Source organism: Alexandromys fortis, unplaced genomic scaffold (assembly GCF_014885135.2).
Source record: "Alexandromys fortis isolate MF-2015 unplaced genomic scaffold, M_Fortis_MF-2015_v1.1 scaffold_362, whole genome shotgun sequence".
In the NCBI taxonomy this organism is placed as follows: Eukaryota; Metazoa; Chordata; class Mammalia; order Rodentia; family Cricetidae; genus Alexandromys; species Alexandromys fortis.
Window position 1 is genome coordinate 424,027 of NW_026068272.1, and position 26,491 is coordinate 450,517.

General features: G+C 40.5%; 1 protein-coding gene and 1 non-coding gene across 2 annotated transcripts in view; both read left to right on the forward strand.

Annotated features, from left to right (window-relative positions):
- Babam2 (BRISC and BRCA1 A complex member 2) overlaps positions 1–26,491 on the forward strand; it is a 313,631-nt gene that overhangs the window by 118,237 nt on the left and 168,903 nt on the right. The window contains exon 5 of the mRNA XM_050132036.1: positions 16,797–16,991. Coding sequence (XP_049987993.1) covers positions 16,797–16,991 — 195 coding nt within the window. The remainder of the gene's footprint in view (positions 1–16,796; positions 16,992–26,491) is intronic.
- LOC126494602 (U6 spliceosomal RNA) lies at positions 22,892–22,993 on the forward strand. Its single transcript, XR_007590042.1, has one exon. It is a non-coding gene; the product is annotated as a U6 spliceosomal RNA (small nuclear RNA).

Consider the following 26,491-nt stretch of genomic DNA (forward strand, 5'->3'; position numbering starts at 1 on the left):
GAGAGGAGAGAGAGAGAGAGAGAGAGAGAGAGAGAGAGAGAGAGAGAGAGAGAAAGAATCTTGTCCTAGAAGCTATAGTGTGTCCCGTTGAGTTTACTCTTTAGTTCATTTATCTTTAATCTTTACTTGCAATCTGCTTTTCTATAGAACCTGGGAGCACCAGCCCAGGGATGGCATCACCCACAATGGGCTGGTCCCTCCCCATCCATCAGTAATTAAGAAAATGTCCTACATGCCTGGCTACAGCCTGGTCTTATGGAGCTCTATTTTCAATTGAAGTTCTCTCCTCGCAGATGACTCCAGAGGTGTCAAGGTGACACTGAAGTAGCCAGCACATTCAGTGACACTTTCGTCACATGACATCAAGAGTATTACATTACACTTTTGATCAGTCATTTTGTAGTTGATATTAACTTTGGTCACTTGATTCAAGACCCACACCATGAGAGGGAGCCCATGCCTGAGACTGCCTGGAGGGCCAGGATCCAGAGGTTGGACAGCCCAGAGACCTAGGATAGAACCAAACACGACTGGCAAAAGTTAAAAACAATATATTTAAAAAAAAAAGTCAGTGAAATGATTCCTAATGATATTCTGCTAAACTCATACCACCTTTACCCCAGCGCATTTTGCAGGCAGGACAAATTGTGTGTTGAAGGTTTTGTGGCTGGGTTAATGTCTCAGTCCCTCCACTGGAAGTCTTATCTGATTACAGAAGATGACTGGTTCAGGCTCTGTATCCCCCGTTGCTAGGAGTCTTCACTAGGTCCTTATTGTTTCAGGGAGTTTCCATTGCACTAGGTTTCCACATTGCTCTGAATGCCCCCAATTGCAGGAGTCATTCTCAGGATTCTCCGTCCAACTCCCAACCCTACCTGATCCCTCCTGTTCCCGTCCCCACCTCTAAAGTCTGTTTCCCCTTTCCAGAAAGATCTATGCATCCCCCCCTTGAGCCTGCCTTGTTACTTAGCCTCTCTGGATCCATGGATTTAGTATGATTATTCTTTACTTAACAACTAATAAGTTAAAGTGAGTGTGTTCCATGTTTGTCCTTCTAAGTCTGGGTTACCTCCACTCAGGATGATCTTTTTCTCGTCCTCTCCTTTTGCCTGCAAATTTCATGATGTCATTTTTGAACAACTGAGTAATACTCCTTTGTATAAATATACCACCTTTTCTTTATCCATTCTTTGGTTGAGGCACATCTAGGTTGTTTCCAGCTTATGGCTATTATGAATAAAGCTGTTATGAACTCTTTACTCTGAGGCAATGTCTGTCTTTGATATTGAGATGTGTTTCTTGTATATAACAGAAGGATGGATTCTGTTTTTACATCCATTCTGTTATTATATGACTTTTTATTGGGAAATTGAGTCCATTGATATTGAGAGATACTAATGACCAATGATTGTTGAATTCCTATTGTTTTGTTATGGGTGTTGATTGTGTGTGTGCATGTGTGTGTGCACGTGTGCTTTCCTTCTTTTGGTTTTGCTGGTGTGAGATTATTTATTTCCTGTGTTTTCATTGGTGTAGTTAACCTCCTTGGGTTGGAGTTTTCTTTCTAATATCTTCTGTAGGGTTGGATTTGTAGATAGATTGTTTAAATTTGACTTTATCCTGGAAGATCTTGTTTTTTCCATCTATGGTGATTGAAGATTTTGTTGGGTATAGTATTTTGGGCTGGCATCTGTGGTCCTCTTAGAATTAATTGATCTGGGTGGGCCCAGCCTACTGTGCTTCGTGCCACCCCACGGCAGGTGGTCCTGGCAGCTGAATTCCTTTAAGTTCTCTGAGTGTTGCTGGTATTGAGTACACATTGGAAGGTGGAAGAAGCAAAGAATCCAATGGCAGTGATAGGCATACTTAGAAGACATGAGGAAGGCACTTTCAGATTTCTTTTTCCTCAGATCTCTTTATGGCAGGCTTTCTGCTCAAGGCTGATCTTCTCTGGAACATCTGCCTGAGTTCTCAGAGACACACAAGGAGACTCTTAGGGGATTCCAAATCCAGTCAAGTTGACAGTCAACACCAGCAGCAATCACACCTGGGCCTTGGTGGTTTCAGAGAGCCGATTCCAATATCTGACCAGAATTGAGAACCGCAAGTAGCACGGGGGACCCAGAATCACTGCCGTTCTCAGTTGTGCTGTATGCTGGATATGGTACTTAATGGTTACACTTTTTAAACTGATAACCCTAAGAGTATTCGTCCCTGTCTTACAAGGCTATTGTGAGGAATGGATAAAGCATCAACTCCACTGTAAAAACAGAAAGAAAATGGGGCACAGAGGCAAAAATGACCAAGGACAGCATGGAACTAACTATGGAGAGTTTAGCAGATGGCTATGCTTTCAGAAGAGTCCTACGTTCTCTCTTGTAGCTGAAGTAGCTTGTTTTGATTTTTGATCTTACTTTTAAACTATTGAGGGAAGTGAGTTTTTGTATTTACGAAGTCTTTATGTTTGTGGATTAGCTTGCTGTACTTGAGTTAGCTTCACGGAGAACACATGAAAAAGCGGGAAAGTATGATAAAGATTGAACCTGGATATAATGTATGCTTTCTCTAACATTTTTAAAAGCAAAAAATCTTAGCTATTATAAAAACATTTTTTTCAGAGGAATTATCTGCATCCGGCTGAGAATTTTTTTTTGCCAAACTGCAGCCCCCACACAAGCTTTGGAAAGCCAAGATATTTAAACCTGCAAAGTAAAGTGGCAGCTCAACCCTTACACTGGTCTGATGTAATCCTGTAACCGCAGAATGGTTTGTCGCCCAGCACTGACAGTGACTCAGCAGACCTTGTATATGTTTTTTAAAAAACTTTTTAAGTTGACACAGTTATGAAAGTTCCAGAAAATTATAATATTATAATAAGCAAAACATTCAACACATTTCATATTTATTCTTGAATGTGGTTCAAGAACATTTATGAAGAAGCCAGATTGAAAAGTAAAAGTCTGGATTATTATAGAATTTTTAAAAGAGGGGCAGCTAATTATTTAGAGTCTCTAAAATGGGATTGCTAAGCCCAGTGTTGGCCTATAATTTCAGCTATTAAGGAATCTGAGGCTGGAAGCTTATAATTCAGGGGCTGTCAGGGTACAGAGTGAGTCCAAGGCAAACTGGAGTAATTTAATAAGAGTCTTTCTCTTGTCTCAAAAAAAAAAAGCCTTTAGCCATCTTTAATCAGTTTCTAAAATCAAAGGAGTCCTTTATGAGATTAAAAATAATTTGTTTGCCCAGCCATAAATGGAGCATTTCTGTTATACTCCTCCCTTCAAGGCTCTGGAACAATTGCAGAAGAGGAGGCAGAAAGACTGTGAGAGCCAGAGGTCAGGGAGGGAGGTCAGAGGTCAAGGAGCGCAGCAGTGTCTTCTGGACAAGAGAGGAACCGCTGCTCTCACGTACTCGTACTCGCAGACTCTCGTCATCCGCACGAGATCAGGGCTGTTAGCATTCCACTGTGGAGCATAGCTGAGGGCAGTTTACAGCTTCCTGGAAGACCACTCTACGGATGTAGTCCCTGGTAGGTCGCCTGGGTACCAGTGGATAGCCCATCACCATAAATATTTGAGCGGCACAAATTGGACACAATGAGTTATTAAGAAACAAACAAAACCTAAAACTAAACCAAAACAACACAAAATTTAAAAAAAAAAGGACAGGAAGTTTGAACGAAGTAGAGATTGGATCTAGAACGAATTAGGACTTAAGGGGTATCAGTTTGATCAAAATATATTGTATTGTATGTATGAGATTCTTAAAGAATTAATACAAACTGCATTTAAATGAAAATAATCGGTAAGAGTAGCAATTGATAGAATTTGCATTTTAAAAGGCATTTTGTTTTTGTTTTTTGTTTTGTTTTTCGAGACAGGGTTTGTCTTCTTGTCCCTGGTTGTCCTAGAACTTGCTCTGTAGACCAGGCTGGCCTCCAACTCAGAGATCTGCCTGCCTCTGCCTACTGAGTGCTGGGATTAAATGTGTGAAACACCATTGCCTATCTAAAGGCATGTTTTTAAAACACATTTAATTTCATTAAATTTAAAGATGCTGTCAGTGCTGACATGAAGCTTATCTTGGCTAATCCCTTTGGCAATTTTGTTTTCAAAAAGTAAAGTTTGTTCCAGCAAGTTTAATTATTATTTAAAACAATTTGTTATTAAAAATTTAATTTAACCATTTAGTTTATCTTTTTATTCCATTCCTACTCCTCTAAACCTATTAAAATCTGCCCTGATTAAATTACAAGCATTTTATTGTAACAAAAAGATAAAATGGATATTACAGACATTGACTATATGCTTGGATTGCTGGAGGAGCAAGAGTTCAAAAATATGAGTTACATGAGGCTTTCTCTCAAAAACCACAGTAAATAAGCAAAACAAACAAGCAAAGTCTTTGCCTATACAAACATGACACTCCTCATTTGCAATATTAGCCATTAACCTAGTTTTATTTTCTAAAACAAGCCTAGAGAACATCTTCCTTCCTCTTTCCTTCCTTACCCCTCCCTCTTTATTATTAGTAATTTTTGGGGCCTTTTGTTTATAGCAATTAAAATAAAAACCAAAACTCTTGTGCTGTTTCACAGCATGCTTTTTGAAAGTTTTGATTTTCTCAGAAAATAATGCCCTGTGAGAAGTTTAGTGAAAAAAACCGAGCCAGCCCGAGCATGGCAAACATGGCTCTAGTGCAAATAAATGTCCCTTGTGCTGAGAATTTGGCCTTCAGGTGCTTTGTGCTGAATACCTGTTCCTTCAATCATAACAGTTATAATTAAAGGTTAATGAAGGCTGGTAAATTAAGAGTAGTTTAGTCAGATTAAAGAATTAAGATTAGTGACAGTGCTTTAACCACTTAGCTTCACGTCATGTTTGCTATGTTCAGCAAGGCATGTCTAGACATCAGAGTGTAGTGCTTAGAAAAGCAAATCAAAAACTAATTTTATCTATCAAGTTTCTTATGAGGAGACTTTGTCTTTGGGAGATTTGAGCATTGTGTCATGAAACTCCATGACCCTGTCACCCGGCTTCTGTCCCTATCCACTTGTTGCCTGCTGGATTATTTTGAGTCAAATCTCAAACATGCCATTTCTTCTAAAAATATTTTAATATGGTACTTAAAAAAGTATCCTTTTGAAACTATACCCCTGAATACTGCTTTCTTCTCTGAAATACACTAGCAGCTGTTCCATTGTCCCTTTAAATAGCCTGTCATTGCTCAGATTTCTAATTGTTTGAACCAAGATCTATACAGTGTGATTGATTATTACCTTTTCTAGTATCTTTTAACTTAAATGTTTTCACCATTTTTTCCTCTTTGCAATATATGGTTTAAAAACAAGATAATTAATCCTATAAAATTACAACAAAATAAAAGTCATCCTATAAAATTGGATTTTTGCTAACCATGTCTGTCATGGTATAATTTAGCACATTTATTTGTTTCTCTGAATGTTATGTAAGTTGTTTGGTATATATATATGTCTTAATATTTTATCTTCTGGTTAAAAATCACACAAAAAAATAACTTTCTCCCTTCCCTCACTAGAGATTTGAGTTATGTAAAATGGCTATTATAAGAACTTTATTTAAGCAATTGTGTATAATATATGACATAGATTAGAATTTACAATAATACTTCTTTTAGAAAAGTGAGATGTTTGTGTGTGTGTGTACAGTATACTTGTCATTTATTAAAACCATTCTATTTACTTAACCTCTGTGACCTCACTATTTTAAAAATATAGCTGCATCATATGGTCTTAGAATAAATTATGTTAGTCCATCAAGAAATATGAATTGTATAAAATGTAGTTTATGTTGAACAACAATGGATAACCAATAAGCTGGCAGTTGAAGGACTGAAGAATTAGATAAATAATGGGGAATGTGTTATGCTTAATCTGCAGTCTTTTAAATAATGTACATAATGTATCCATACTATAAATGAGAGATGTAAAATTACAAGTTTTATCTTAAGAGTAAATAGGAGGAAATAAGGTTAGCTCAACTAGTGAAATATTTAGACTCATAAAAATTTACTGTATAAGTTATATAGATCATTATGTTTTAAAACACAATTGAGTTTTTATAAAACACCCCTTACCCTAAAATAGAACCTAATTTGATCTTTCTTTGGTGATTCAGAAGCATTTAAGGGACAGTGTAAAGCCTTAGAATTATTTTAGCCAACCTTCTCATTATGCTGTAGCTGCATAGAAGAGTTGGTTGATGCTGACTTCCAGAGGAATGTGAGGGCTCAGACTTTGTCTTACTTAGGAAATGGTAGTTCTAGAGAGTTACTTCAGTAGATTCTAGGAACCGTTATGGAACTGCACATTTATGTGTGACTGCATAGATAGACGTGTGTTTACCTGGGTGTACTGATATACATAGTACTGTAAAATAAATAATGTATATTGTTAAACACATGTACATATATTGGCTTGTGACATGTGCAGCCATTACCACTAAGTAAGGAAGCTGCAAATGGAAGGAATTTCATCAAAATTTACCAAGAGGAAATTGGCTCCAAGACTTAATGATTTTGGCTGGAGAAGATAGTGGTCCTGGCACAGTGTACTCTCTATTTCCTTGCGAGAGCTCCAAGATGAAGAATAAGCTACATAGAGGCAGATGCTTGGTAGTTTTCTGGAAGCACAATTATAAGGTTTATGAAAAACAGGAAGACCAACATCTCATGCAGTTTTTTTGAACTGGAAAATGATTTAATGTGCTGTTTTGTATCCTTCAGGTCTCATCTATTGAACCATGATATTTCATTTTGTTTTGATAATTTTTTGCATTTTTATTTTACGTGTTGCTAGCCTTGGAAAATAAGTTGTATCTTTGAATACTTGAAAGGTACTGTTTTTAAGATGGCCTAAACTTTTATTGATTAATGACTGTAATTACTCATGTTGCAGTATTGTATTTTCAAAATTACTGTTCAGTATTCTTTTGCCAACTTCTGCTCAAAGCCACCGGATAAAGTTGGCTCAAGTGATTCAGTATCTTTATTGATCCTTAAAAATTCTTGGATTCTTTAATATATCTAGTTTAGCTTGTAATAAATTGTGGTGATTATTTTTTGAAAATAACTAAGTGTGTAAGTTGTAAAGTCCAGGCTATTTAACACAACTTTTGCACAGAGATGAGTAAGCTACTGTCTCTGTTCTCAGAGACTCTTTGAAACAGTGTCATTGAAGGAAAGTGGGGCTGAGTAACTCTTACCCAGAAAGTCAGTCACTCATGGTGAACATGACCAGGTTCATTGAGCAGAAAGCTCTCTGTTTCACTGTTACTCACAAAGAAAGCCTAACTTTTCTTTCTGTTGTATTTTGCAAACATAAAACTAACAAACATCCACTGCCTGTAACATAAATGAAGGAACCATGGGAGGAACTAAATCATCTTTTTAGGAATGTCCTAAAATCTTAACCACAGGGGTTGTAAACTCAGACATCAGAAGGGGCCAGTCAGGTCACCAGATGAGGGAGGAAGGTGATCCAGCAGCTGTGAGAATTAGTGGGGACTGTGACCTGTCAAAGTGTGTCTGCCTTGTGTAAAGATCTTCAAATAAAAATTCTGTGCAGGTCAAGGAAAGCATGCCTGCAGGCTACATCTGCCAATTTATAAAATGCTTTGTGATTCTTTAATATTATTTGAGCCATCACAAAAATATTTGAGTAAAATGATGATGATTTAAAATTAAATGCAAATAAATATGACCAGTTTAAGAATGATCACACCATAGGTGGTGCTTTTCCTCCCTGGGGCATAGATGCTATTAAAGCCCAAATGCTAGGATCCCAGGAGAGGCCTGGAAGATTCCATGTCCAGGCAGAAGAGGGGAAGAGGTGCTAAATTTAGCAAAATAAAGAGCTGTGGGAGAAGCAGAAGCCAGCAAGAGTAGGATTTGCTCTCCCTTCCTCAGTATAGGCTCTCATATAGACGATGCTGGCTTTGAACTTACTACATCGGCAAAGTTGACCTTCAACTGACTTCCTTTTTCTGCCTCTCGCATACTTGGATTGTAAGTATATGCTATCATGTCAGGATATTTCCATTGTTGAAATATATCATGCCCACTTCCCTCCCTTCCCCCAGGTATAGGTAGTCCTGGATTCCAAGAGTTAATACTTTTTAGAAGCCTATGGTTGTGAGAGACATTGTCTATACACAAATTCTCTTACTTCCTGAGAAACATGTGGGACAAGTAGCAGAAAAGTCTGGAAAGGAGAGTACAGCCTCATACAGTGAAGTTGTATGAGGGTCTAAGGAATCATTGTAAAATAGTTGAGCCTTTAACAACAGTTACAAAATTGCTTAAAATTTCCACCTTGCTATTAAATGCCAGACTATGGCTCAGAAACACAGAATAGATTCTGTATCATCCTGGGATCATTGAATCCATGTTTTAATGGTAGGACCTATGAGCCTGCTTTTGAAAGACTGTTGTTCTGAAGACACCCAAGGCTATCCAATTGACTTCAAGATGGCAGGTTGTTTTGGTTAGTGAAGACTGAGGTGACTCCCTTGACTACCAAATTTTCCTGCTGCTGCAATACTTGCTGTGATTACTAGCATGGAACATGACTGATATACCTGGCAGAGATTATTTTGAAATGAGAAATGGTGGTTGTTGAGAACAGGAGGCCCATTCTGTTTGATTGTTGGTGGATTGATGGCAATGGACATTGGTAGCGTGGAATGGGAAAGCCAGCCTAAGATCTCTGAAGCACTTAATTGGCCTGGGTAAATGTGTAATTGTCCATGACAGCGTTGGACAGTTACTTCTCTTTGTTGATTGTGGGGCTCACCACAGTTTGGAAAGAACTGGTGAGGTATGGGTTTGGGGCTTGGTGAGGGCTGACTAGTTTGAAGAAGTGACAGTTGATTAAACAGTGCTCACTATGCACTGTTAAGTTGATGTATGGTTTGAGTGCAGTCACTGTGGCTGCTTTGTGGGGCCCATTTGAAGTCTCTGGAGAGAGATTGTTTGCAGAAGATAGGAAGGTTTTCTGCTCCAAGGCACACATTCCCAGCTTGGCATCTAGCCAGCATTCATGTGATACCACAAGACAGCTTGTACGTGCTGGATGTGCTCCAGTCTAGTGGAGCAAAGGTAAAAATATCTCCTGGGTAAAGGACCATGAAGTCAGTGAAGACCTCTCCAAGCTTTGTGCTCAAGCATAGCTATCTGCAGATTGTAATATATGACCTTAAGTTACATGCCAGCAATCAAAGTGTCCTCATCTGGTCTCAACCAGTTCATTCTTTACACCCTTTAGTGGGTCTCTTTGCTCCTTTGGAAGTCTTTATTACCCACCAAACAAATACCTTCTTGGTGTTTGAAGAACTCTAGGATTGGAAACATTTTAGCTACCTATTTCAAATATATTTTAATTTAAATTCACTAAATGAGTCATACTTTACAAAAGCATAGCTTTCTGTTATTCTTCTTTCCTTTTGTTTATTTTTCCCACAACAGAAATGATTATAATCATTGGAAAGTTAGTGAAAATATGTCCATCCTTTTTGTGGATTTTCTGCCCTGAGAATGGAGGAAGATCCTCAGATTTTATCTCTGTTGGAAAACATGAGTACCTAAAGTGTCTCTGCTTTCAGGTTAAAGGCTTTTCTCTAGTTATATGGCTGGGTAAAAGTTTCTGTGCCTCTCCCTCACTCCCAGAGAAGGCAGAATGGCAGTTTCAGTGTTAGTGTATCTGTTCTTGCCCTTCCTGTTCTTCCTCTTCCTCCTTTAATTTCTGCACCTATTCTTTTAAAGTAATAGAAACCTAGTATAGTAACCTGGTTCAAATTGTCTTAAAACAGCAAAGGGAAGTTCATTGGCTCTTAGGATTCTAAGAGACTGCAGTTGGACTCAAGATAATGTTGGTCTTGTGGCCAAAATAATGCCACTGAAGAACCTAGTTTTCTTTCATTTCATTTCATTTCTTCTTTGCTTTGCTTTGTGTTGACCTATATTCCCCATAACCACATATTTCTTCAGTTGTCCTGCTTCTGTGAATATGTTACTCCAGTTCCCACTCTATTCTCCCACTATGGGAAGAGGGCAAGCCTTCGTTTCTCAGTAGTGCTGCTCACATCACCACTTCCTTACTTAGTGTGACTGAGACTGAATTAGTCATTGAGACTGGGCGCATAGAAAATATTTGGGATGGAGAGTCAGCACCTATAGGGTTTTATCTGATAGTTCTTATTCCAGACCCATGGCTTTGAATGGTGAGGGGTAGCTTCTTAAGGAAATTTGGGTGGGTGTTAGCAGAAGGAGAGAGATTGGTGTTGGGCATCAAACAATGGGCGGAAACTTACTGTATGTTTGTGTCATAACCATCAAATGGACTGAGGTCTAAGAGCTAGAGTTTTTTGTAAATTAATTTTATGTATACATGCATGCTTGAGTGTATGTATGTACATCATATGTATACATGAGGAAGGGGTATAGTTTTAAAGAGAAAACTAAAGACAACGCAAGCTCTTACAACTTGTGCAGTATTTGTGTCTTCTTTAGTTAAATACCTGCTTTATCTTGCTTTCTTTTTCTCTGTAGTTACATGTTCCTGTTAAAACAAAAAGAACTCAAATTGCTTCCTTTTAGGTAATTCTCCCTGTTTATACACACAAATTTTGTGATCAGGTCATTGTTGCCTGGGAAAGTCTGTACTTAGGATTTGGATTAAGAGAGGGGTCAAATTAAGGCAAGTGTTTTAGGTATTGGACTCTGGATCTTTAAGTCCAACATGAGGACAACTAGAATAAGTCATTCCAGCACCGGGACTGGTCTAGCTCGGAAGTCAGTTAGGTCAGAGGCCAGAAAGCAGGTGTTAGCCTGCAGATGTCTCTGTGGTTATAAATAACAGCCTGCTTGAGGCTGTCGCTTTTTGTCCTGTTACGTGCCGTGCACTGTTGTAAAGTCTCCATGAAAGAGACAGAAAGACTTACTCCATCATGATACTCTTGCCATCAGAGAACAGTTAGGAATCCTCTCACTTATGAACACTCATTACCCCACAGGCTCACTAAGCTTGAAGGGTCTTTCATTGGGATTTAAATAATTTGCTCCGCGTTAGAAACTGGCAATTAAAATTGGGAATTTTCCGCTTCTGAAATTCTGAAGACATTTCCTAATGAAAAGAGAAACACAAAGTGTTTGCTTTAACTGAGCATTGCAGTTAATGTCTTGTAAAGAAACACAGAAGCACACATTAATTTAAAATAGGCTCACACTGCTGTTTCTTGTAGTACAGCCAGGAAAAGCAGTAACAAGCTGTTTCCTTCAGAATCACATCCCTGGATGATATTCGAGCAACCTGGAGGATTCAGTACGTCCCCAGGAAAAACATTTGGAGTCAAGCTGCAATCGCGTTTCTAGTTCTCTTTCTACCCTTGCAGGCTTGCCCACAGGTCTGAGCAGCACGGATGGGGCAGTGTGTGACGTTAGCAGCCAGGTGAATGGCAGCCGCACTGTGGCAGAGCCTCAACCAGTCTGTGCTGGAAAATTAAAGTTTATTTTTCCCAATGTTGAGAATTTGTTAATCAAATTTCATAGTGGTGTTTTGTTTGACATTAAATGCAACACCAATATTAATTCATATTTTCTCTGAGAAACAGGTATAAAAGGAGTGTTTTAGTCTTGACCAGATCTTATAGTTAAAAGATAGCACCTTAAAATTGTGTGGGAAAAGGTACACCTGTAGAAGAAATGGGCTTCACTCCTCCTCAGTCTGGTACTCTATCTAAGGCGCTTCTATCACATCCAGGAACGTTAGTGTGTTCGTGCTGTGCTCTTTCACACGTAGGGAAGATGGCTGTGCTCTCTGTAGAAGGATGCTGTTAGGTCTCTTCCTTGGGGGGGGGGGCATGCTTGCCTTTGTCTTCACCCCTGTGCCACTTGAGAGAGCCTCTGAGAGAGAGGGAGGGTGGAGCAAGAGGAGCTCTCAGAAACTTCTTCCCTCTGTGCCCTGCTACCCTTGTTTCTTCCCATCCGCTGTGAAGGAAGAAATGCAACCTAAGAAGCCAACTGCTGTGGGATCCTAGAGACCCAGTTGAACTGTAGATTCACTGTGGGACGGGGCTGTGTCCTTGTCCCCTTCTTTTAAGGGCCACAGAAAGGTGGTCTCTACAGCAACTTTTGATGTCCAAGAAGGGACAATACAGGTTTTGAATTTTCTAAGTGGAACCACATCTACAATTTTAGTTTACTTTCTCGTATTTTAGAATTAAGCCTTGCTTGCTCATAGAAGAAATTAAGCCAGTTTTCCAGCACTAATAGTTCTGATATCCTAGACCAAAACTGGATGAGAGAAACTGTGGACATCATGACGTCACCTTGGGGTAGATATCTGAAGGTGCTCTAGAGTGCCTCTGGTCCTTGAAAGTTCCTCTTTAGCTGGGTAAGCCTGCTAGGAGACTGCAGTCAAGTCAGACATGCTTTCTTTATGTGTTCTCTCTTGTACGAGATTTGTTAGTACTATCACAAAATCACATGGAAAAGTTCCTTTTCATTATTAAGATGTTTGCGTATTTTCCCCTTGATCTTGTCTTCTGGCTCTATGTCCATAGGAAATGGAGTCAAGATCATATTACACTAGGAGCCAGAAGACTTTGCTGGCTACTATTTTACAGTAAGACTGGGGAATGGACTCATGGGTGCCATCTTCCAAGTCATTAAAAAAATCCTTTTAGGGTCTCAGAAGGGAGCTTGCTGGTTAAGAGCACTTGTTGCTCTTGTAGAGCCCTCAGATTCTGTTCTCAGCTTCCAACATGGTGGCTCACAACTGTCTATAATTCCAGTCCCAGGGGATCCGTGCCCTTGTCTGACTTCTATAGGTGTCAGACACCCCCATGAAGCCTAAAACACATGTAAGCAAACCACTTATACACAAAAGATAATAAAATGAAAAATGAACACATCCCTTTTAGAAGGGGCCTCAAACACAGACTTGGAGAGGTCAGTTCTTGGTTAAGAAGCAGATCAGAACCTCCGAGAGCTCTGGGCTGCGGGTTTAGACAATCCGGGTGCTTCCTTTGCACTCTGGTCATGGCTGGGAGTGGCCACTGAACACAGGTCATGAGCCACCTTCTTCTCTCAGTATACATTCCATTTACCTGTAGCCATTCTTTTCAAGTGAGTGTTCAGGCCTAACTACCCTCTATTCTTAGACTGCTTTTGTTATTGCACATTAATCCCTCAAATGACTTTTTATTGGTGTCTACTTAGCTATTTGTTTAGATCTTAGAGATTTGTATATTTCTCTAATCAACTCCACTGGGCTTTGAAAGACTATTAACTAACAACTTCAAATATCACAACAGTCTTGAACCTCTGATGCATTAAGTGCTGCCTACAAGAAAGTTATTCGAATATTTGAAAATAAAGCCACTAGATGCCTGCAACCACTGCCCTGTTTAATTGCTGGCCTGGCCAATGTCTTCCATTGTGAGTGTGCTACAGGAGTACACAGTCCTTCTTCCCTTCCAAGTGCTTCATTTTGTTCTTAGTGCTTGAATCTTCTTTGGAACAAAGACCCCAAATAGTAACTGTCCGTTAGCACTGCCCCCAGCCTGGGATGGGATTCCAGTATTGCGATCTGTGTTTGTTCGTTTGTTTGCCAGCTGCAGGACTGTGTGACTATTTCGAGAGCTTTTATGTGAACAGGGATTAGAGATGCTGTGTAGACCTGAAGCTTCTTTCTCATTGCCCCTCCTGTCATCCGCACCATATCCATCTTGTGTTAGCTAAAAGAAAGTAGGAACTTGTTGCATTTCAAGGAATTATGAAAATATATCTAAAGACAATTAGACTTGTTTGTATTGATATATTTATATTTGTATGTTAAGGTATAATAGAGGTTTTCATTGCTAACCTGTGATGTAGTCTTGTGGTGGATAAGCCAATAGCAGATGTAGTTCTCTTGTTATCATGTGTATGTTCCCGCAAACGGACATTTAAACAATTCCTGCTTGTTCAGTTCCTCGTCCCTTAGAAATGAAAATGTCATTGGTCATTTCCAAAGTCCACTGAGGCCATGACCTGTCGCAACAGCATGTGGCACTAACATTCCCAAAGTATTCTGTGAGCCTTGGAATTGAAGCAGCTGGACAGGGTAGCCAGAGCAGGGGCAGAGAATTACCATCCCCATGAAATGACTGACTCTGCTCCATGAATAATTTAGTATCCCCACTGAGGGAGGTGCAGCTTTCCATTTGATATAGTCTCAGGTGCTCTCTGTTCTTGACTATCGGCAGAACCCAACCCCACCAGCTCAGCAGTCTCTGAAAAGAACAGCCCCGCACTCCACCCCTTCCCAGTCCCAACTGTGTCACAGGCATTCGTGAGGGCAAATTAAGTTCTTCCCAACTCTTTGCTGTCTTCTTTGACTAGAGTTGATCATTTTCTTCAGATGTATTTTGTGTTCTTCATTTTAGGATCCATCGTAGTGTTCTTTCTTGTTAGTACATGTGTGACCCGTGCCTGTGGTTTGTCGCCATCTTCATTTCAGATGTCTTCCTTGGTTCACTAGCAAAAATAAAGTAGAGCGAACTTTGTGAATGGAGACACAGCTAGATCTTCCTTTTCTGTAGAGTCCAGAAAATGTATACCACTGCCTCCTCCCCGACCGAAGTTTGTGCATTCTGCTGTATTTACTACTCATGAGAATTAGAAAGCAGAGCGTCCTGTATTCTAGACATGGTTTTTAAAATATGTCTTAGTCTTCAGGAGACTCAGTCTTAGGGAGTGACTAAAACCTTTTATATTTTCTATCCCCTTCCCCCAGATAACGTGATCCCAGCATGGCTTATTTAACAAGGTGGTCATGTAGCCATAGGAGACAAATCTGTACCTAGCTTAGTATGTCTAAACCTGCACTGGTGGGCATGGTTTCCAGTGAAGTGTGTCTGAATGGTCAAGGTCAGAGGCATTTCCAGGTACTGGGAGGCCGCCTTTTAACAGGAAGGAGGTGTTGGTTGGCATGCCTGTACTGTGAATTTAAGAATTAGAATAAATGACTTGAAATAAATTCAAATTACTCAGATGTTTTCCAGGTAATAATATTTTATAATTTATCTTATTGTGTGGGTATGGGCATGCAGCTTTCTAAACCCTGAAGAAAAATGGAAAAGTTTATAAAGTAGAAATCGAGGTGACTAAAACCTTTTCCTTTTGCTTTAGGACAATAGGCAGCTTGGGAAGGCATACATGACTTCTCCAGAAAGCAGAATGTCATTTTCTTTCCTATTTGTGCGTTGAATGATCTCTGAAGGAAACACATAGCAAGCTATGTAGTGGTCCATTTTCAGTTCTGGTCTGTGTTCGTACATTCTGTCAGTATTTTTAATGAGACTTTGAATAGCTCAGAGGAATCTCAGGCTGTCAAGGTCAAGAGCTTTGCCATGCAGGACTCTGTGTTCTTCTGACCAAATCACTTTTATATCGCCATGGCTACTTTATTGTAGGATGCGGAAGCATTTCCTCTTCCTCTTTTCGTGAGTGTCTGCTTAGCCCCATCCCTTCTATCAATTAAAGGAATGCCTCGTTCCTTCCCCACTGTCAGGTTAGTCTACTCAACAGAGCAGAGTACCACTGTTCCTGAGTATATGTGGGAGATCAGTTCCAGGAGATGCCATGGATCCCAAGACTTGCAGCTGCTCAGTTCTTTCTATAACATGCGATGGTATTTGTAGTAATATGTGCACATCATCTATGGCTTGCTTAGGACGCCTGTCATATAAATACTGCATAAATAGTCATTCTTTTGCTTAGAGAATAATGGACAAGGAAAAATATTAGTTCAGTACAAGTGTATTGTTTTCTAAATGAGTTTAATCTGTGGTTGGTTGAATCTATGAATGTTGAAACCATGGATACCAAGGGCATTGACTTTGATGTTTGTTTTCTTTAGCTAGCGACTACGCTTAAGTTGTATTTAAAGGAATGTATTGTAGAGTGATGGTTCTACAGTGGGTCTGCAGATCCCTGGGGACCCTTCAGAAATCTGTGGCATCAGACTATTTTCAGGACATGTGAAGATGCTACCATGTCCCCTTTTATTGTGCTGATGTTTGCACTTACTCTGTAGAAACATTGGTGGTCACCCTTGAAACTTCAGTATTAGTTGAGGAAGGCCATGACTTCAGGTGTCTAGGTTTTCAGGTAGCTGCTATAGTCCTCACTGCTATACGGTCTCAGTTTGACAAAGGACTTGCTTTCTTCACTGTCTAGACCAGTGGCTGCAGCACAACGGGAGACTCAGCACTTACTGTGGAAAGAATGAATGATCTTACTAGTCCTCTGCCCCCCCCCCCCAATCTTGCATTTCCTAGATGTATTTCCCCTTGTGTCTTCTCCTTTCCTGTCCTTTTCCAGATCAGCCCATACTATTATGTTTCTATTTCTGTGAAATGCTGTTGTTTGCAGAGCATTTGTTTACATCTGGGGTTACGGATGCAGGTGGTCTGTGGATGTGGAATTAAATTACTTTTGCATAGAATGTTGAATTACATGCTTCCTGTTAGGAACAAAGAACATAAAAGAATAGAAAACAAATTCAGTGTTTCAGGGTCAAAATCAGTCTTTTAGGTGATTTCAGTTCTTACGTTGGCATGACCTGTTTTTTTCTTCATTATTCCTGAGTGCCCAGCCCATCAGGAATAGTCTTGCTCGAAGGCTTTTATTGCTCCCTTCCTCTGCTTTGATGTGCAGTTGTGACAAGGGATTTGTATGAAATTGTTTCTTACTGGTCCTCATTTCTGACTCCTCAGAACCTCGCCTCCTGGAACCCTTCAAACCCTGAGTGCCTCCTGCTCGTGGTGAAGGAGCTGGTGCAGCAGTACCACCAGTTTCAATGCAGCCGCCTCCGCGAGAGCTCACGCCTCATGTTTGAGTACCAGACACTCCTGGAAGAGCCTCAGTATGGAGAGAACATGGAAATTTATGCTGGGAAGAAAAACAACTGGGTAAGTGCTGAGAGATAGGGGACATTAACTTTGTGATGAAATTAAAGACGATCTTTAGAATGTTCGTGTGGATTGAGCTCTTAACTCTTTCCTCAGATACATGGCTTAGGTCACCTGTGCGCTTTCTCATAAGAGAACTTGATCAGGCTTATCATTTGTAAAGAATATTGTAGAAGTGTGTAAGATTTGGCTACATCCCCAGGCTCCTATGTCAGAAGGCAGGAAGAGAGGGAGAGGACCGCCTATGCTCTACACCCCATGCAGGGCCTGATGTGGTTGGCAAGCAGGTCACAGTTTAAGACACTGACAAATTCCACCTTCTGCTCAGGGAGTGACCTTCACTGCCTCAGTCATATAAGAGGGGTCAGCTGCTCTGGATGCAGCAGGTTATGGAGCCTTCATGTGCCCCCAACCCTTCTGTTTTTTTTTTTTAATAAATTTGTTAAGCGTTATATAACATGCACTAGTATAGAATATTCTGCATTTGCCTTTTAGCAGGAATAAATGACTATCGCTGAGTAATTTTTTTCATCCAGGAAAATGCTCCTCCTCCTCCTTCTTCTTTTTGGGTTGCTTTTGGTTTTTCAAGGCAGGGTTTCTCTGTGTAACTTTGGAGCCTTCCGAGTGCTGGGATTAAAGGTGTGTGACACCACCATCCGGCGGAAATGCTTCCTTAATCAGTGCCCCTAAGCCCTTGTTCACAATCCTTTCCTTAAAGACGAGCTCTCATTATATAGCTCTGAGTTACCTAGAACTTGCTGCACAGTCCAGTCTGCTTTAGGCTCAGAGTCCTTTCATCTCTCCTTCCTGAGTGTTGGGATCACAGGGGTCGCCACCACGGCCAGCTCTAGTTGCTGCTTATAATTTTGTTGCATTGTGTGATTATTTTGAGATGCAAAGCAGATTCTAACCCTTCTATTCCCAGAAGCTTCATATACCCCGCTGCAGTCCATCTCCCCAGGGATCTCATGCACTCTGGATGCTGTGATGCCTCCTTCCTTCTGGATCTGCTCACTTCCTCTTCTCCTTCCTCATCCCGGGCTCCAGCCACACTACACCTCTGCACCATGCAGGCATATCAAGCATGCTCCTTCCCATGGCACTTTGCATAAGTTTCTGTGTCTGTTTTTCCCTGGGAATAGTGAACACCCTTCCTACTTTAGATTTCTGCTAACAACGTATTTTCAATGATGCCCTGCCTGCCTCATTTTTTAAAATTATTTTTTGAGATAGGTTTCATAAAGTTTGCACATTTAATTGTATAAACCTATGATTATCAGTCATTTGACTGATTTCCACAGCCCCCATCATGATCTTCTGTCACCCTCCAGTAAGGTCCTTCATGTTCAGTTGCCTTTGGTCTTTCCCCAGTGGTAGCCTAGGAAACCTCTACATTTCTTTCTGTTTCTGAACCCTTCAGATGGCCGTGGCACGTCCCTAATGTTTTGTGACTGGGTGCATTCACTTAGCAGGATGTATTTCAGATCTGACTATGCTGTGCATGCACCCACACTCATTTTCTTCTATGGCTGAATAAGATTTCACTGGACAGGCATACTGCATTTTGCTTTTCTATTCACTAATTCATGACATTTCAGTGTTTTTTTTTTAACCTTTTGACATATATGAATTGTGCTGTTGTAAACATTTATATGTAAGCTTTATTATACTTGTTCTTAAAATTCACTTTTGTTTCTCTTCCCTGTTCTACTCTTTTTCTTTTCTTTTTTTTTTTTTTCAAGACAGGGTTTCTCCATGTAGCTCAAGAGTTTTTCCTGGAACTAACTCCATAGACCAGGCTGTTCTTAAATTCACAGAGATCTGCCTGCCTCTGCCTCCTAAGTGCTGGGATTAAAGGTGTGTACCACCACCGCCAGGCCTATTCTGCTCTTTTTTTAAAAAGGCATCTTTTATATAGATCATTTATATGTTATTGTGTGAGATATTCACTCCAGCACTTAGTGTCTGAATATGTTTTCTGTCATAGCTTTGTTTGTTAGGCATCTGGATAGAGCTGCACCCCGGGCCCCTCCTAGGTTACCATGAAGTGTTGGCCATTTTAGTCTCCTCAGTGCTCCACTGGAAGGGGTTTCATTGTAAGCCCATTTGTGTGGCTGATGGGATGGTGCTGTTCTCTGTGGGCTGCTGATCTGAGGGCCTTAATTGGTGCTAGCTGGTGCCTGGAACCTGCCTCTTCCTCTACAGGGCTTCTCCAAGGTGGGTCTCCTAAGCTGGCAGGGGACCTAACCACAGCAAGCAAACAGAGAGATGGAGAATGTATAAGCAAGACACTGGTCTCTTATAACCCAGTCTTGGATGATGCCCATCACTTCTTATTGTCTGTTAGTTCCAGCCCCCACACATGTAAGTGTGAACTCCAGGATGGCTGTGTACCACCTTGGGAAGGCTGCCGTGCTTAACGCTTGTTTGTTTTTCCCTATTGGCATGCCAAGTTTCAGGGCAGGGATGGACATAGCTCACACCGGGAACAGTGCCTGCTGCATCACTGGTGTTCTGCGCATGCTTGCTGAAAGGACGAGTGAGTGAATCCTAGTGACACATGGAACATTTATGTGTTCTTCTCTTGCTAATTTTATTAGTTTTCATCAAGCCTTTCTTTTCTTAAGTTCAATATGCTCACCCTTGGAGTCTTTGACTTTTTCCTAAGGGATGTGATTTCCAAAGTCATACAAATGAGCAATGCATTTTTAAAAATTTCAAACAAATCTACCTGTTTGAACATACTTAACAGTTCAAAGTTTTTTTTAATAAAAAAATTCACTTAATTGTCCTATAAGAAAAGGATGCTAAGTTTAATCCATCTTGACTTCTTGGTGAGTCTGTGTTGTCCTTAATAGTGTGAGGCTCATTTTAAAGTGGGAATTACTGTTCAGTTATAATTTCTATGATTTTGTTTCTCACCTTTTGTATGTTTCTGTGTCTGTGTGCATATATGTGTGTATGCGAGTCTGTATGTGTGTGCATGCTTCTGTGTATGTGTGTATGTGTTCATGTGTGTGTGTATATGTGAGTCTGTGTGTGCATGCTTCTGTGTATGCTTGTATGTGTTCATGTGTGTATATGTGAGTCTGTATGTGTGTATATGTGAGTCTGTATGTGTGTGCATGCTTCTCTGTGTGCGTACACATGCAGTTGAATGTGTCTTGCTGTGTGTGTGTGTGTGAGTGTGTGTGCATGTGGAGGCCAGAGGACAGATTTACATGTTTTTAGGTGCTATCCACTTTTTTTTTTTTTTTTTTTTGAGGCATTCACCAGCTGCCTGGTGAGCTCCTGGGATATGTTTGCCTCTGCCTTCCAGCAGTGGGATTACAAACATACACCCACATGCCTTTTGTTTTTTTAACCTTGGTTCTGAGGCTTGACTTTAGATCCTTATACTTGCAAGGCCAGCTGTGTGTCCCTGAGCTCCCTTCCTCTAGCTCTCTTCCTTTGAATATGCAGTCTGAAGTGAAATGTACTGCAGTTTTATAGCACCTTTTACAGTTTCAGGATTTTTCCCATTTCTTGACTTTCCTTCAGCTGAGTGTAGAAGTGTAGATCCATTTAAAGCAGATGGTGTTGATGGATTTTCAGAATCTTCCTGGCTGATGTCACCGATTTACTGATGACATGCTAGCACTGTGTTCAACCCCTTTACTCTGATGTTGGAGTGACTCTGATCTTCTCTGTCAGTCACTTGTATTATGGTGAGTAAAGCCACAAAGACTACTTACTACTAGGCAGAAGGAGTTAATGCAGGCTACAGTATCAAGGCCTAGTGATTTAGAGGAGTGAGAATATAGAAAGACATGTATCTGGACAGGAGTTAGCCTTCAAGCAAGCAACGAAGAGCTCGGGTATGCAGGTGAGCCTTGAGGGGTGGACAAATGAGAGCTCGGTGCCGTGTCTCAGGGATACACTGAAGGACAGCCTGCTCCCGCAGTCTCTGCCAACCCAGGGCTGGAAGATTAACATGGACTCTGCAAGATAGAAAAGAGCTCAATTTTGAGCCAACATGTGTTAAATCAAGAACTGGATTAGCTTGTTACTAATACTATAAATGCACTGTGATCTTGGGCGCGTAAGACAACCTAGCCATGGTCCCTGGAGTACCGGGGGTCAGCAGTGAGAATGGTCTGTCTGCTCAAGATGAAGGAATCTACAGCAGTGTGCCTGGAGGAAGCTTCAGGGTAGAGCCGGCAGGCCTCCATTCGCAGACATGGTCTCTGAGAAATCATGGGATTTCTCACGTCAAATCATGGGATTTTACAGATGAATTGGTCTCCTTTCTCCTCTCCCTTAGGACTTTTCCTTTGTATATGTGGTATGTATGTAGGGATGCATGTGCATATGTGTACACATGAATGAGAAGGACAAAGACTGATGGATGTGGGTATCTTCACCTTTTATATCAAGGCATGGTATCTTGTTAAACTAGAAATTTCCATGTCAGCTGGTCTAAGGAGTGAGTTTGCTCTGGGATCCACGTCTTCACGCCCTCCAGCATCTTGAGGACTATCACGAGGCTTTTCCTTCAAACGTGTCCTGTTCAGTAATTTACTTGAGACCTGAATGAAGTCACACAAGGCACGTGTTTCTGTCCTGAGAACGTGGAGCTTGATGCACACACTGCCTTGAGGTTGAGTCCCGCTCTTCTTTACGGTCACAGCTCCACTCTTAGCTGCTGTTCCTCTTGCTGTAAAACATATATAAATGAGTTATGTCTATTGAACACAGTTTGGGGGTCAGTAATACATCTTAAGAATATCTTTGCCGGGTGGTGGTGGCGCACGCCGGCAGAGGCAGGCGGATCTCTGTGAGTTCGAGACCAGCCTGGTCTACAAGAGATAGTTCCAGGACAGGCTCCAAAAACCACAGAGAAACCCTGTCTCGGAAAAAAAAAAAAAAAAAAAAAAAAAAAAAAAATATCTTTTAGAGTTTGATAGTCTAATAAGTCTAACCTTGACTATCTTTTTTTAAACTTATATTGTGTATTTGTATTGTTTCCAAAGAGCAGTGTCCGCAACCCTCAGACTAGTTGTTTGGCAGTCTTAAGAATCACCCCAGCACATTGTCACAGATGAAGTTAGAGTCACCTTTTCCCAGTTCTTGGCCTTTACTTCTCTGAGTGGCACCAGTCAATCTCAGATGAAAGCTTATTTGTGGATAAGGAAACAGTTCCTAAGAAGGAAGGAGGATTCCCTGAGGCAGAACGACCTGATTGGACTCTGGTTAGCACAAGATGTCTACCTGTCACTTCCCAAAGACACGGGAACATGGGACAGATGCCACGAAGGAGAGAAGCTCGAGTCTTGTTGGCTGGAGCCCTTGCCTGCATCTTCTCACTTAAGAGGAGGACACACATATTCATGGCTGATGCTGGGGACAGTGTCATTAAGGCAGTTGGCAGGAAGACTAACATTTTCAGTCATAGGTCAGGCAATTTTCTATGTCTATCCAAGAGGAGGTCTAACCAGGGACTGATGGAAAAAATTCAAGCTATTCTATTCACTTGGCTGCATCTAAATGTCTCATTTACAGCTTCCAGGAAGGCATGCTGTAGAAGTTATCTCTGATGATACAACAGCGACCGCAAATCAGATATAGAGAAGTCATCGTATATGGTTGAGCAATGATTGTGTGTGTGAATATGAGTGTGTGTTTGCACATGCACAGTTGAGTTTTTCTATTCATTGTGTGCCTGTAATTTCAGTTACACAAAGACATGCTTCAGACTGCCGTTCGCTCAGTTTCGCAAAGGAAGGGCTGTTTACAGATCACAGGAGAGTCGGTGTCAGCTAGCAACAGGATTCTTGAGCCTTTGTTCCTAGAATTCCAGTGCTTTAGATATAAGTGCTGAGCTTCCTGTGCTAGCCATGTTTCTGTAGTTCTGGGGATGAACGTGGGGCCTGTGCGTATCTACTAAACTGGAACTAGAGAGAAGATGAGCATGGCTCCTATGCAAGGATGGCATGTGAATTCATGGAGCATTCCATATTTTTAAATGTCACAATGAAACCCATTAGCTTGTATAATTAATATGTGCTGATAAAATGTTTTTTAGAAAGAAGGTATGGTAGGCTTGGAAGCTGGAGATCATAAATAACTTTTTTTTCCCCAGTAGAACAAATTCCCTTCCTATCATGAGTCTCTTTCATGCTGACTTTGTTTCATATCTTAGCCCATTGCAGATAAACTCAAATTCATATTGTGCCTCTAGTGTGTCAGTCAGCCCTTGCCAACAAACACACATGCATGTCAAATCTAAGAGCAGCAGTTTGGGAAAGGATAAAGTAGGGACCACTGGAGAGGTTTTTTTTCTTTTTCTATTTTTTTTTAGTTTGGTCTAAAATAGTAGAATAAAAATATATTGTATAAACTAGGAGGGCAAAAAGCTAAAATGTAGTATGTGGACGAAAATAGCTTGTAGTTCACTCGAGTCCAAATGCTCAATATGTAATTATTTTTTGTTACCTTATATGGGCAAGAGTTCTTATAATTTTTTAAATCCCACATTTTATTTTTTCTATTGCTTTTTAAAATACATATGTGTGTATACAGATACATACATACACATAAGCCACCAGATTTAACAAATGAAAGACTTCAAAATTACCATTTTAACTAGAGACTAGCTGATAAATGTTTGTTTATTACTAGGTAGTTTGTCTTTGTAGAGGAAGACTAAAGAGGTTGAATCTGATTTATCATTTCTCCAACTTTCCCAGTTTCTAGGAATCCCATGGCTCCTTTAAACTCCTGTCCCCAAATGACTTAAGTATTCCTCATGATCACAGTGGTCACTTTTGTTATTTATGGCTTCCGTGGAGTTAGACATGGTTCTCAGCATGGAGGAGAGTTTCTGTGGACCATGAGTCAGTCTCCTGCATATGTGTCCCTGCAGTCCTCAATATCTTGCTCTTCCCTGTGCACAGCCGTCCACTGTTGCTCTTCAGGACACTTGGCTGTCCAGCTCAGATGTTCCCTTGTCACCTTCCTCTGTAAAGGAGTCCATCTCCACAGTCTGAGGATTTCAAACAAGAAGCGTCACGATCTGTCCACGTGTTGGGAAGAAAATGACCTGCAGCTGAAAAGAGATGAGACAATCAGGGACAATGGCAGTGTCTAGTCTAGAGGTCACATAGCTCCCTCCAGGCGGTAGCAGGTGCCAGAGGACGTGAGAAGTGGCTGCACGCTATCAGTAGCGTGTGTTCCCACTGACTGTGAGGCAAGAGAGAAAACTAGAAGTCTGGTGATGGTGGATTTTTGTTTTTGTTTTTGTTTTTTTTTTTTTTTTTTTGGTCTGAAAGGATAGTAGAATTTCTGTTTATTGCAATGAAGAATAAATATCAAGGAAAGAATACAAAATCGGTAATTTTTATTGGTATTGGAAAATAAATTTGAATTAGAAGAATGTCTGGAGAGGAGCAAGGGCATTTGGAAGCCATTGGTATATAAATATTATTTAAGGTCGTGAGCTTGTATGAAATCTCCTGGTGGGTGTGACCAAGCTAAGAGATCTTGGAGTTAAGCCCATGCATGCTCCATTGTTTCAGCCCTGCTAGAGTTGGGCTAACTGGACACTGAGACGAAGCCAGAAATGACTATGGGGTTCGGCAACGAGGAGGTCATTGATGACCTTTCAGGAGCTATTTTGGTGGAGTGATGGGGGAAGAAGGGTTTACTAGAGAGAATGACAAGAGAGGAAATACAGAGCTCAGATAGACCCTCTCCAGGAGGATTTTGTAACATGGAACAAAGAATAAGATGTGAGCTTCCCAAGGGAGTGAGGTACAAGAAGGGATCCTTTCAGATGATGCTTGCTTGCTGATAGGCGAGAGCAGAGAGGGAGCCTGATTTTACAGGGGAAAGAGAATAGGGTCAGTTAGGAGCATGGGTTCTTGGCTGAGCACTGTGCATAGTACTGGGGATTGTTTTCTGTTTTCTTTCTACATTCTTAGTAACCCAATGGGCTTGTAGCCTTCTTATAAAATCCCATTTAACACTGTAGAGTTAGGTGTTAGCTTTAATTCTTTCAAAGTATCTCCTCCATGACAATTCTAGTATGTCTTGATCCAAAGAACCACAGTTAAATAGGGCGTATTAGCTTTAGAGTTTTCTAGGAGCTAAACACTGGAAGTCTTAGGCTGCAGCAGAAAGGAAACTATGCTGGGATCTCATCACCCTTCCTTCAGCAGAATACGGTGTGGCCCTTAAGCCTGCACCCTAGTGTTGGGCCATGTGTAGCTGCTTAACTTTCAGAATCAGGCTTGCATTTCATCTTTAGCATTCCTGGTGTACAGGGTTTTGTCTCTCTTGTTTACCTCAGGTTTGCCTTGGGGTACTCCCCATTTCTCCTCTTTCCGTCCACAAGATTGGCCTTGTAATAGTGGAGAAATGCTCCATCGTTAGCCAGAGACTGAGGCAAGTTAGGTATCTTAAGTGGTAAGGAGAGCGCTGAGCTGGACAGTGTTAGCACTGTTACATTCTGAGTAAGGTTTGCATTTCTGTCTCCATTCCTAAAGTTTAAAGTCACAGTTTTATGAGGGTCAAAAGCCTGAAGCCAGTTGTTAGTTGCTTATAGAATGGAGGAACCATCTGTAAAGGTGTGCTTGGCTTGTGTGGGGCTCATCCTTTTGTCCCTAAAAATTACTTGTGGGTGTTTTCTGTGCTTAAAGCTATAATCATACGAGTTTATGTGGTTGCATTTTTGAAGGATTGGTAGGCAGTAAAGATATTGGGAGCTCTGAGGTAATGACAGTGTGAAAGGATAGAGAAATGTTCTTTTTTATATCTGTTCTTTGAGAGCTTAATATGTTATACTAATGTATATCTCCTTAGTAGATTATACTAATGTGTATCTCCTTAGTAGATTACACTAATGTATATCTTCTTAGTAGATTATACTAATGTATATCTCCTTAGTAGATTATACTAATATATATCTCCTTAGTAGATTACAGTAATGTATATATCCTTAGTTGATTATACTAGTGTATATATCTTTAGTAAATTATACTAATATAGATATGCTTAGTAGATTACACTAATGTATATATCCTTAGTAGATTGCACTAATGTATATCTTTTTAGTAGATTGTACTAATATATATCCTTAGTAGATTGCACTAATGTATATCTCCTTAGCAGATTGCACTAATGTATATATTCTTAGTAGGTTACAATACTGTATATCTCCTTAGTAGATTACATTAATATAATGTTTTGATCACATTCACCTTTTTTCCTGCTCCTCTCAGATTTGCCCCCCGCTTTCCTACCCACCTAGTTTTGTGGTTCTTTTTTTTTTCCTCCCACAAATTAAATCTAGCTTATGTTACTCATATGTTCTAGGATGTGTAACCTTCTACTGGAGGATGATAGACTTACCAGGAGCTACATTTAAAGAAAACTACATTTATTCCTCTTCCAGTAGCTCTTTTAGTAGCTTTAAGTTGCCAATAGCTGCTCGACTAAATGTGGAACTTCATGCCCACCTC